The 12,660-nt window shown below is 44.1% G+C and overlaps 1 protein-coding gene across 1 annotated transcript in view; it reads left to right on the top strand.

The window, feature by feature from the left end:
- Positions 1 to 813: 813 nt before the first annotated feature.
- LOC148040522 (MIF4G domain-containing protein / MA3 domain-containing protein) overlaps positions 814 to 12,660 on the top strand; it is a 36,686-nt gene continuing 24,839 nt past the window's right edge. Inside the window, exons 1-3 of the mRNA XM_087700253.1 lie at positions 814 to 2,227; positions 2,321 to 2,443; positions 2,522 to 2,588. Of these exons, the coding sequence (XP_087556379.1) occupies positions 986 to 2,227; positions 2,321 to 2,443; positions 2,522 to 2,588 (1,432 nt within the window). The 5' untranslated portion in view covers positions 814 to 985. The remainder of the gene's footprint in view (positions 2,228 to 2,320; positions 2,444 to 2,521; positions 2,589 to 12,660) is intronic.

Raw genomic sequence — 12,660 nt, 5'->3', positions numbered from 1 at the left:
GATCGATTCTTGACAACCCTTGGTGTCTTGGAATTATATATCATTTGCTCAACCATCCACCATACTTAACTTGACAATATCTAGTATTGTGGGTGTGTTCGCTTTCAATATGTTACACAATCTAGTGATGTAAAAATACATCATCATACTGAAACATCTATAACCTAAGATAGGTCTCTCTATTCTTAACAAAGCAATTAGTTTAAAGGATTCTAGAAGCCTACCATGAAAGATCCATGTTTAACTTAACAATAGAATAAAAAGAAGAAGCAAACTATGGTTTGTTCAACAATATAGTTGAGCCTAGCTAGAAGATAAGCATTCCAAAGAGGCAATTGACATGAGCTTGTATGCACCATCCTACTAAATAGTAACTAGCTTCTAGAAAGAACAACAATATTCAAAATAGACGGCTTGCCTACAACAGCCTTGTGTTCAGATATCACTATAGAGAACACGTTGTCATTGTTTCTCTTCCCACTTAGTCATGGTGCATATGATGGAAACATCTATCTCAATGAGTACATTAAGATGTGCGCATCAATCCTGTTCTTCGTCTACACCTTGCATAGGCTATACTAATTCCATGCTAACTAAAGATTATGAACAACACGATTGTTTTATAGGACACTCAATTTCAAAATTGTGTTTAATGTTCAATGTTCATTTGCAAGCAACATAAGGTAAAGTATACTCTTTTAAAATTATTTAGTAATAATAAGAACTTAACAAAAGAAACACACAATACCATTGGGCGTTATACAACGCCGGTCGGAGGCTGGAGTACGGACTCCGGAGCGCAAGTTTCGCATAAAGTCATGTAGGACCTTTCTCATGCTTCTATACAGATCAGCTCGCAACCTCATAATAGCTCCTCCTTTACCATCGGTTCTGTTCAGCCCTGCAGCAGACGAGATAGGCGGAAGGAAGGAAGGAGGTAGGGCATAGAATACAGCAAAGCCGGTGTCTTTCCCGCACCCCCTGAATGACTTCTGTCCGTGGCCCTCACGCTGCCGCTAGAAGAGATCGCGACTCAGATTCTCGCTCACAGAGGAAGTCCAGGTATGATGACCGCGACCGTGCAGATGATCACGTGACAGATGAACTTTCCGACAAAGAGAGGAGGAGGCAGAGGTCTATACTTGAGGACGGTGAAATCGCAGATCGTCATAAGGGTGAACGACCTAGGTATGACGAGGATGGTCTTCCCAAGGATGAGATGGCTTTCAGAAGAGAGCCAGATGGTCCTGTGGATGTGCAAGAGACGCGCCGAGGTCGAGGTCGTAGCTCACCAGACTTGGAGAGAAGGCACAGAAGCAGGGATAGATATCGAGACAGAGAAGCAGGCAGAGGTGAGAAAGGTGTGGTTGGAATTGAAGATTCGGTGAAAGCGAGAAGTGGCTCAGGGCGAACAAGGCAGGATGATGGCAATGGTTACTCTGGCGAGGAAGGAAAGAAACACAGGCCAATGAAGTCCAGGGAGGAGGGGAGATATCAGAGGAGCAGAAAAGAAGAGTATTCGACAGATGATTCTTCTAGTCAGGAGGATGCACAAGACAGGTCAAGGCAACGTGAAAGTCACTCACATCGTAGAAGGAGAATGGAGGATGACAAAAATGGAAATGAAGAGAGGCAAAAGAGGCATGAGAAGAGAAGGAAACGGGGTTCTTCTGAGGAAGGGGAACATGAGGAGAAAAGCAGCAGAAAATCCTTCAAGATTTTGGAGAATGGTGAAAACACCACTGGACACTCAGAGAAAACTAGGGGAAGGGCTGAAGAGAAAGCAGCAAACGATGCAACGATAGTTGAGAAAAAGCCTGCAGAGATCACTGACTCAAGCACAGATAAAAGCTTGGGTCGAAGTGGAGGTGTATATATTCCACCATTCAAACTGGCACAGATGATGAAGAACATTCAGGACAAGAGCAGTGTTGAGTATCAGAGGATGACTTGGGATGCACTTAGAAAAAGTATAAATGGGCTGATTAACAAGGTCAATGTTTCCAATATCAAGAACATTATTCCTGAACTCTTTTCAGAAAACCTTATTCGTGGCCGTGGACTTTTTGCACGTTCTTGTATGAAATCCCAGATGGCATCTCCAACTTTCACCCATGTCTTTGCGGCACTGGCTGCTGTGGTGAATACAAAGTTCCCAGAACTCGGTGAACTGCTTTTGAAGAGAATTATATTACAGTTCCGAAGAGCTTTGAAACGTAATGACAAGGTCCATTTTCCTCTACTAATACGCAAACTAGCTGCTTGCTTCTCAAGAGTTTTACCTGTTTCAGATTTTTATTTTTTGGGTTTTGGAATGCAGCCTGTGTTGCTCGCAGCTGCAAAGTTCATTGCCCATCTGGTTAACCAGCAAGTTGCCCATGAAGTTGTTGCACTGGAGGTTCTCATGGTTCTTTTGGAGAATCCAACAGATGATAGTGTAGAGGTGTGTTTTTGATGGATTTGAATTTGCATCCTAGCTGGCAGCATTTGATGTTAACTCATGGGTTGTGATTCTGTGCAGGTTGCTGTTGGTTTTGTGAAGGAATGTGGTGCCATTCTACAAGACCTAGCACCCCAAGGTTTGCATGGTGAGTCACTAATGTCAAATTTCTGTTGTTTTACAGATTTGCAATCGTGTCTACAAGTTTTGATTCTTATTGATGAACAAAATTTTATTTGTTTGTCATAATTTAACCTAGTTTGTATATTCCTGCTATGCCGTTGATCCTAGTTAAGCAAAAATCATCATGTGAATCATCCATAGCTGTAAACGCTGAAACTGCACATTTCTAAAGTGGTGGTCTAGAACATACCTGCAGGAGGTTGTGTCCAAGTCTCTTTTATTACCTTGGGGTATTCCTGCTTCCTGTAGAAGGGTTTCTCTTCTCACCACATGTTGGTTAAGGGTGTTGCCCTACCTGCTTTTCCGGGAAGACTCCCTTTGCAGACCCACTAACTTTTTTGGGCAGCTTGTTTTTGTTGTGTCTGCCTTGGTCTGAGCTATGGATTGTGACCTCAATCCAATGTGGCTGACTTGTCAAGGGGGTGTGGCATGTGTACAGCTGGTTCTAAGCAGTTTCGAAAACCTCAAACTGCATACACCAGGTTATTCAAGTTACAAGGTGTTCTCAATGAACTTATTTTAGCAGACCATGCCATCAAAGCATGGTTAAACTTTTGGCCAGCTTAACGATGGTATAGCTAACTATGTTCGCATCAACACTGTAACATTGCACACTGCATGAGAAAAGGTTACGTGATCAGAATCATGTGAATCACACGTAATTGCTATTTGGCATGATGAGTCACATGTTTTCTATTCGGTAATATTCCAAAAGCCTAAAGTGTGATTTAGAGATTTTTGGGTGCTAGTTGACATGAGCACGTGAAATTTTTGGATGCTATGCTTTTGCTAGAGACATTTGATTTATTTAATAATCAAATGTGCAATGTTGTGATGCACATAGTAGATATTTCATGGTAATAGGCCAAGGACCTGAGAAAACAGTGGGTGTCAAAGGTAAAAGTTGTAACGAGTTATGCGAGTTGGGTTCTAGGTGTGATGGTGTCAATTTGGCGCCAGATAATAAGGGTAAGAAAAGGAAATGATATTCTACACCTTCAAGATAGCAAGATGCATTGAAGAAAATGCTAAAACTTTCTCATGAAGCTCGTAATGATGCTAATGAAGAAAAGCAGTTGGTACCAATGGAGCTTAAGAGACATAGTTGCTAAGGGTTTTAGAAACAGGAGGTATGAAACAGGTTTCCAATGTTTCATAGGAGCTTTCTAAAACATTAGAAACAAGTTTATTTTAAGATGAAAATTATTAATATTTTATATACATAAAAAAAAACTCCTAGCCTTATGGACCACAATAAAACATATTTTAATCTTGATTCAATAATGTATACCAAATCTAAGTAAATAATCAATAGATCAACAATTTATATAATACATGTATGGTATACCATATTGTACGATTCTTTGTCTAAATTTAACATTTCATGAATATAAAAAAAACATGATATCATAGCTTTGCTCATATATGTAAACTGAATTTAATGTCAAAATAGCAATAACAATCCATGTCTCTACATGACATCATGAGTCATGATTTGTAATGAATCCATGGAGCATGTGACATGCAACATGTCACGTAAATTACAAAGATTGCTAATAAATATGTTCAAACTTTAAATGATTGCAAAATAAAAAATCCTAAACTTAAAATACTCTAAAGTGCAAATCTTAGGTTCTAAATTAAAGATCGTGGGTCAGGCCTTAGCGGTATTGATATTCTCATCTGTACCTATCTCCTCATCTCCTAACTCAATGTCATCATTATTATTTCCACTGGTACTGCCACTCCCAGAAGATTCCTCAAATGCATCCTCAATAGTTGGAGGTGCCTCCAACGTATTGGTACCACTTGAAGCTTCTCTCTGTGATCGTATGATACGAGGTGTAATAATTGTTAGAGATCAGATCATAGCCTGATCAGGGGCAGCAAGGCAGGTGGCCTGGTGCAGTCGGACTGCACAATCGGACTGCCACGTGGCAGTCCGACCTGCAGCAGGCAGCCGACTGGGCATTTCTGGCGCCCTGTTTTTTGTCCCGTTTTCGGCTATTTATATCTGACTTCTTCAGCAGTCTGGCACACTTCTCTGCTCGCAAATTACAGACCGGTGACACGCGCAGATTCCCTTCTCTGTTCGCAGATTTCAGACAGGAGACAGTGCAGACTGCAGCGGACTTCGAGGTGAACAGCAGGTTGCATCGTCGAGGTGGAGACACGCAGTCCAGCGCACTGCGCCCGTGTATATATCTGCATATCTTTGGATTCAGCACTCTTTATACAGCAGATCTTCATCGTCCACTCTCTTTCTCTCTCCTCTCTTTGCGTTCTCTCTCTCTCAGTCCTATCCTTCCGCACCGCTGCACTCTGACATGGTATCAGAGCAGTGTTTGAGGGCTGACTGAGTGCAGAATCAACCTGAAGAGGAGTTTCCATCGCGACACAAATTTGCGTTTTTTGCGTTTAAGGGCAGACAGGAGGGCTGTGCCTTGGAACAAGGCTGAAACGAGTGCGGGTGAAGAAAGTTCAGGACGCGGAAGAGTCGTAGCAGGCTGAGTTTTCCCAGTCAGAGGGGGCTGCTTTTGCGTTTATGAAGGCATTGCAGGTGAAGATGTCTACAGAGATTGACTTGGAGTTCCAGGCGATTATGGACCGGAAGGTGCCTGTCTTACCGGCTCTTCCTGCAGATCAGAAGCTCGACGGCGACAATTACCTCATTTGGCGCGTCATGATGTTGGCCATCCTTGAGTCCTATGATTTGGCGGAGTTGGTACAGGAGGAGATTGACCGGCCCTCGGTAAGAGATGAGTCTAAACTCTCTTCCGATGCTCGTGCGGAGTTGGCCAAGGCCCAGTCTCATTGGGACAAACTGAATGCCAGGATTCGTTCCTTTCTTTTTCTATCATGTACTACAGCCGTGATCGCTTATATCGAGCACTTGACGGTGGCTCGGGAGATATGGCTGGAGCTTGATCAGATGTACAATCGGATGACCCTAATGAAGCGGGTTTCTTTGGAGGTACAGATACGGACCTTGTCCGTAAATAAGTCTTATTCGCTACGGGAGCACATTAATAAGCTAAGGCAGCTTCAGATGCAGGTTCAGAATGCGGGGAAGCCGATTTCCTCCGAAGACATGGCGATCACACTATTGTCTCAGTTGCCGCCATGATTCGGTACATTTTACTCTGCCCTTATTGCCTCGGGGCGAGAGTCTACTCTTCGTTGGGAAGAGTTGGTTCCTATGGTCTTGGACCAAGAGGAACAGTTAAAGGGATAGAATGCTTCCAAGTCGGAGGCGCTGACAGGTCAAGCCTCTCAGAAGAAGGGGAAGGACCAAAAGAAGAAGAAGGGGGATAACAAGTCCAAGAAGGACAAGGACAAGGACAAAGACTCCACATGCCATATTTGTGGAAAGACTGGCCATTGGAAGAAGGATTGCCCTGACAAAGATACGAAGAACACCAAGAAGAAGGACACCAAGGATTCTGGAGCGGTGGCTGCATCCTTATCAGCTGCATTTCTTCATCTAGTTGTCATTGAGGACGCTTCACCGAATGCTTCTGATGCTGCGATGACGGCTCCCCAGGCTCGAGAGTGGATCGTTGATAGTGGTGCCTCACGGCGCATGACTCCTTCATCAGATGGTGTTGCCCAGTTGCGACCCTCGCGTGGGCAGATTCTCATTGGAGACAGCTCTTCAGTATCTATTGCAGGACGGGGTAAGATGCAGCTTATTCCCGATGGACGAGGTGGTGCCCATACCTCAGAGGTTTTGCATGTACCAGGCTTAGGGTACCATCTTCTTTCCATTCATAAGATTTGCTTCCTTGGTCTTCTGGTGGAGTTTGACAGTACTACGGTGCGAGTCCTTGATCGTGGATCGAGGAAGGTTCTCTCATCCGGATATGAGGAGAACGGCATTTACAAACTGAAGTCTTCCACCGCCCTCTCTACTCTTCTTCTTATCTCTCAGTCACAGTCCGAGTTATGGCATGCTCGGTTTGGTCACCTGAACTATGACTATCTTCGGAGGGCGTCACGTGGACAGCTTGTTCGAGGGTTGCCGGATATAGTGGTGAGCCAGCAACCATGTGTCTCCTGCATTCGGGGGAAGCAGCATAGGGATGCCATTTCCCACACAGCTTCGCGGCGGTCTACTTCACCGATGGAGCTAGTATCTACGGATCTATGTGGCCCTATGAGGAATGAGTCCTTGCGTGGGAGCTCGTACTTCATGCTGATTGTGGATGACTACAGCAGGATGATATAGGCCTACTTTTTGGCATTAAAGTCAGAAGCTTTCTCGCACTTCAAGGATTGGCTTCTCTTTGAGGAGAACCGATCGGGCCGGAAGTTGAAGACCTTGCGATCCGACAAGGGAGGTGAATTTGTTTCTAATGAGTTTGCTCGGTTTTGTGCAGATAAAGGAATTCACCAGGAGTTTGCCAATACCAACACTCCTCAAGAAAATGGTATTCTTGAACGGAAGAACCGCAGTGTGATCGAGATGGCACGCACCATGATGGAGCACTGACAGACCCCTCAGGTTCTGTGGGCCGAGGCTGTGGCTACTGCAGTTCACATCCTTAATCGATCCCCTACTTCGGCCGTGGAAGGGATGACCCCATTTGAGGCTTATTTTGGGACAAAGCCAGATGTTTCTTACTTTCGGGTCTTTGGGTGTGATGCCTATGTTCACATTGCCAAGGCTCACCGTGATAAATTTGAAGCAACTTCCCGAAAACAGGTATTTGTTGGCTACAGCTCCTAGTCCCAAGGCTACCGACTGTATGATCCCGTCAAGCGGGATGTGTACACTAGCCGTGATGTGCGGTTTGTGGAGGTTCCGGCTACTTCAACGGATAAGGAGTATCCCGTTCTTGGAGATCCAAGGGAGAGTTGGGCTCCTTCTATAGTTCCACTGGAGCCCGTGCCTTTTGATTATGATTCTGTTTCTGACACAGAGTCTACTGTTCCACCGGACACCTCTGAGGAGTTACCACCGGTGGATATTCCAGAGTCTTCTGCTGATGGAGAGAGACGAGGGGAGGTTCGGCCTCCTCCTCGCTGGGCCCGTGACACACTCCGTGATTCAGGGATCGAGGGGGTTCCTGAGGAGTAGGGACCGCAGGATAGTCCGCGGCGGTCACGGAGGCACCAGGCACATTCTACGGAGCTTGTTTGCTCCAACTATTGTTTGATGACCCGTGTTATGCAGGATCGAGAGCCCATCTCCGTGAAGGAGGCTTTATAGTCCACACCATGGAAGAAAGCTATGGAAGCCGAGTTGGAGGCTATTGAGAGGAATGGCACTTGGTCACTCGTGCCCCGCTCCCCGAAGAAGAAGGTGATTGGAGTCAAGTGGGTTTTCAAGACCAAATACCTTAGCGATGGTTCTTTGGATAAGCACAAGGCTCGCCTTGTTGCTAAAGGTTTTGCACAGCGCCCTGGTATTGACTGTCATGATACTTTTGCCCCCACAGCTCGTATGGCGACCATTAGAGCTATTCTTGCTTTGGCTGGCCATAGGAGATGGCCTGTTTACCAGTTGGATGTGAAGTTGGCCTTCCTCAATGGTGATTTGAAGGAGGAGATCTATGTTGAGCAGCCTCCTGGCTTTGGATCTTCAGATGGGAAAGTCTACAGGTTGAAGAAGGCCTTGTATGGCCTCAAGCAGGCTCCGCGTGCATGGAACGAGAAGATTGATTCGTTTCTCCAATCTCAGTTGGGATATCGGCGGTCCAAGGCCGATCCGCAACTGTATGTTCACACTTCCGAGGATGGTTGTGTGCTTTTTGTCTTATATGTTGATGATTTGATTGTCACAGGTGATGATGCACAGCAGGTCCAGGAGACAAAGTCAGCTTTACATCGGACGTTCGAGATGACGGACTTGGGTCTACTCTATTTCTTTTTGGGCCATGAGATTTATCAGTCTCAGAGGGGGCTCTTCATCTCTCAACAGAGATATGTACAGGAGCTCTTGGTGTCTTTTGAGATGGAGGATTGTCGGGCCCTATCTACTCCTATGGATCCGAACTGGAAGGCCACTTCCCATTCGGCTTCTCCTTTGGCGGATGCGTCCCGCTATCGTCAGTTGATTGGGTCCTTGATTTGGCTTCTCAACACTAGGGTTGATCTATGTTTTGCTGTTGGGCTCTTGGCAGGGTTCCTGAGTGAACCTAAGACGGTGCATTGGCAGGCTGCTTAGAGGATACTTCGGTATTTGAGGGGGACGTCTGATTTAGGGATTCATTACCCCGCAGGGCCAGATGGGTCAGATCTTGTACTTGCAGGTTGGAGCGACTCTGATTGGGCCGGTGATGTGGACCACAGGCGGTCTACTACAGGTTACTGTTTTACCTTGGGTGCAGGTGTTATTTCATGGAGTAGCAAGAAGCAGCCCACGGTAGCCCTTTCGTCTACTGAGGCGGAGTATCGGGCCGCGTCTTCCACCACATTTGAGGCTGTGTGGCTTCGGAGATTATTGGAGGAGCTTGGGTGCCCCCAGACTCATCCTACTTTGCTGCGATGTGACAATGAGAGTTGCATTGCCTTGGCAAGGAACCCTGTTTTTCATGCCCAGACGAAGCACATAGAGATCCAGTACCACTTCATCCGAGAGAAGCTTCTGGATGAGACCATCACTGTGGAGTACTGCAAGACGGAGGACAATCTTGCGGATTTGTTTACGAAGGCACTTCCTCAGGCTCTTCTTCGGAGACATTCCAGATCCCTCAGGCTTCTGCCCTGCCCAGGCTCTGCGAGGGGGTGTTAGAGATCAGATCATAGCCTGATCAGGGCCAGCAGGGCAGGTGGCCTGGTGCAGTCGGACTGCACAGTCGGACTGCCACGTGGCAGTCCGACCTGAGCAGGCAGTTGGCTGCATTAAATGCAGCCGACTGGGCATTTTTGGCGCCCTGTTTTTTGTCCCGTTTTCGGCTATTTATACCCGACTTCTTCAGTAGTCTGGCACACTTCTCTGCTCGTAGATTACAGACCGGTGACACGCGCAGATTCCGTCTCTGTTCGCAGATTTCAGACAGGAGACAGTGCAGACTGCAGCGGACTTCGAGGTGAACAGCAGGTTGCATCGTCGAGGTGGAGACACACAGTCCAGCGCACTGCGCCCGTGTATATATCTGCATATCTTTGTATTCAGCACTCTTTATACAGCAGATCTTCATCGTCCACTGTCTCTTTCTCTCTCTTCTCTCTCTGGGTTCTCTCTCTCTCAGTCCTACGCTTCCGCACCGCTGCACTCTGACAATAATCTCCTCGTATAACATAGTATAGATACTTTTCTCTTGACATGGAATATTTGACATCTCTTTGCATTTTGTAATATCTATCTTGTTGGGTTTTACTTGGCGAGGCTCAATTGGATAGTTAGTTTGCTTAAGCAATTATAGATTGCAATGGCAAAAGGCTAATCTCTCCAATTGTTATGTAGAGAGTTTATTTCTCTTCTTGGTATGGAGGAAGGCCCATGCACTCTAGTTTCTCTCATAATGTTGAGAGTTAAAATCTTGTGAGAGCACTCTCATTGCAATGTGTCTCTGAAAGAAGACAAGAAAATTCAATGGTTGTATAAAAATAAAAAGCAATATATATTATGAAAGTTGGATGGTGGATCAAATATTTACTTTTTTACCAAGATAGGTGCCTCGATGTCATATTTTTTTTCACAAAGAGATTGACTGTAGTTGAGTCTCTTCTTGCTATGCAATGCATGACCCAAATACACCACTCCAATTGCGAACAAAAAGATGTTCATCTTACAGTTTCAAAAGTATATCATCGTCGTCTTCGACAATCTTGCTTATATACTCATTCCATCCATCCTTTAGTTCTTTGTTGACATATTGTTGCTCATCTCTTCATAGAGAGTGAAGGATATGGATAACGACATGGATAGGCTATGAAACCAACCCCAACATCGATTCCATATGTCTCTTAAAATCTCTAATATTGTATATAGGGAGAAAAAAAAGATAATGAAATCTTAAATTTTTAGAGAAAAGAAAAACATGATGAAAAAAACTCTTTATCTTACAAAATCTTGATTCTAAAAGAATGCATACTTGGAAGCTAACAATGTAGTATTTGTATCCAAGGCCTTTTCAATTTTGTCCATGAACTCATAAAGAAGACCAATGATGCTTCTCTCCACGTCTATTAATCTGAGGATACTATATACGGGATTCACACTTTCACTAGGTTAGTTGTATCCTCCCATCAATCATCTTTTGTGACCATGCGACAAAATGCAATTGCTTTGGGATTATCTCTTTTCTTCTAGTTTTGTCACTCACGACAAACAACAGTGCAAAGCAAACCAGGTCTTACCCTAATAAGCCTTTCCAAGACAATAGACATATATGCAAACCTGTACATACTAAGAACCTTGAGTCTCTTGGACACAAAATTAAGCATGCTACATGTAGTGGAGAAAATTTAGTCTACCCAAGGTAGTTTTGCTACATCCTTAATCATGAGGTCTAGTCTATGTGTACCATAAGGTAATGTTAGAGAACTCTTCATTGAGCATATTTTTCATGGCCATACAAGTTGGTTCTTTATTTGTAATCACTTGTACTACATTTCTTGGATATCACAAAGCACAATGCATTTATACTTCTCCCATGTTGCTTTCAAAGGCTCTAGGTTTGTGGTCAAGGCTTCTTTTTCGTAGCGAAGCTCGTTGGTGCATAATATCTCATACTTTGGACCCTCCCATTCGTACCCAATGCGAGAGATGGTACGAATCGCCGACTTCCATCGAGGAGTCCGAAGAATGAGAAAGGATAAATCCATTGTATGAATAGCTTTGTGATCTCTTTAGTAGCTTTTGTAACCCTTGCGTTCTGCAATGATACTTTCATGTCTCCTTGCTTATGTATGGGTAGTGTAGTTCTCTTAGTTGAGGGGATGGTCCACGTGGAGGAAGGACATGTAGCTTGTGACTCCTCTATAGAGTCAGTGTAATGTCTGCATCAAGAAAGGTCTTGTGAGATGTTGGAATTGTCGAGAGGTCTGGCTTTATCCCATGCATTCACTTTGTCAATGAGAATGCCAACATTTGGGCTTTCCATGACTTCAGAATATTGTACACATTTTTGGGCACTCTCGAACATGGCCCAATCCCAAAGCCCTTTCTTCATGAGAAATGGGCTTTTAATCTTTGTGTCACATTGTGGTGATGCTCACCCATTTCGTTGTCCCACTTCACCATATCTTGAAGTATCCACAGTGAGACTCCACAAAGGAGTGCCCTTCCTTGGCATGATGGTAATGTAAGTTGTTTAGCAAATAGAAAACATCATCCATGGATATTGCAACTTGGCATCATGAACCATGGTTGTGTGCACGCTAGTTTGTGATGTGTCAAATCTTCAAACCAATAAAAGAGGAAAGAAAGAGAAAATAGAAAAAAAGGAATGTGAATAGAAAAATAAAGAAGTTAATTCTTGAATCCTTATCTTATCTATAAGATTCTCATTGACCCCTAAGTCACTGTTAGATTTTGAAACTTTTGAGTTGTGTCACATGCATTTGGTGTGATTCCTTAAATAGATTGGATTCGGCTATGAGCAAAAGACAATCACAAATGTGAAATCGGATTGCTTTTGTTGGTTGTAGCCTGTTATGGTTCATGGACAACAATTGTACAATTGCTGTTTGCAAAGAATATGAGAAGAAGAAAGAGCAATCAATCATGAATTAAGACTCATCACTAGCAAGAGTTTACAGGCCAAATAACCGACGCATGTAGGAGGAGGCCATGATTAGACTCAAGGGCAGTATAAGATTACTTGCAATTTACAAATATAGTTCCCACTAGGAATAAATTGTCAATTTGAATTTTGTCCAAAGTCTAGACTCCATGATTCGATTGTCGTTTAGATCGTCCACAGCGCACACTCCATGATTGATGATGATTGATCATTTCGTCAAGGCTCAAGGCTTTAAATAGTTTATTAAGCCTTAGACTTCAGTGATCACCATTTTAAGTCTAGACTTGGTCAAACTTTTAAAAGCCATTAATTTAAAAAAAAAAACTTATGCACGACTCACAA

The sequence above is a fragment of the Lygodium microphyllum genome, chromosome 2, assembly GCF_053477565.2.
Source record: "Lygodium microphyllum isolate KBCC chromosome 2, Lygodium_microphyllum_v1.1.10, whole genome shotgun sequence".
NCBI classification, from domain to species: Eukaryota; Viridiplantae; Streptophyta; class Polypodiopsida; order Schizaeales; family Lygodiaceae; genus Lygodium; species Lygodium microphyllum.
Note: the sequence above shows the minus strand (reverse complement) of the source record. Positions and strands in the feature narration are given on the sequence as shown.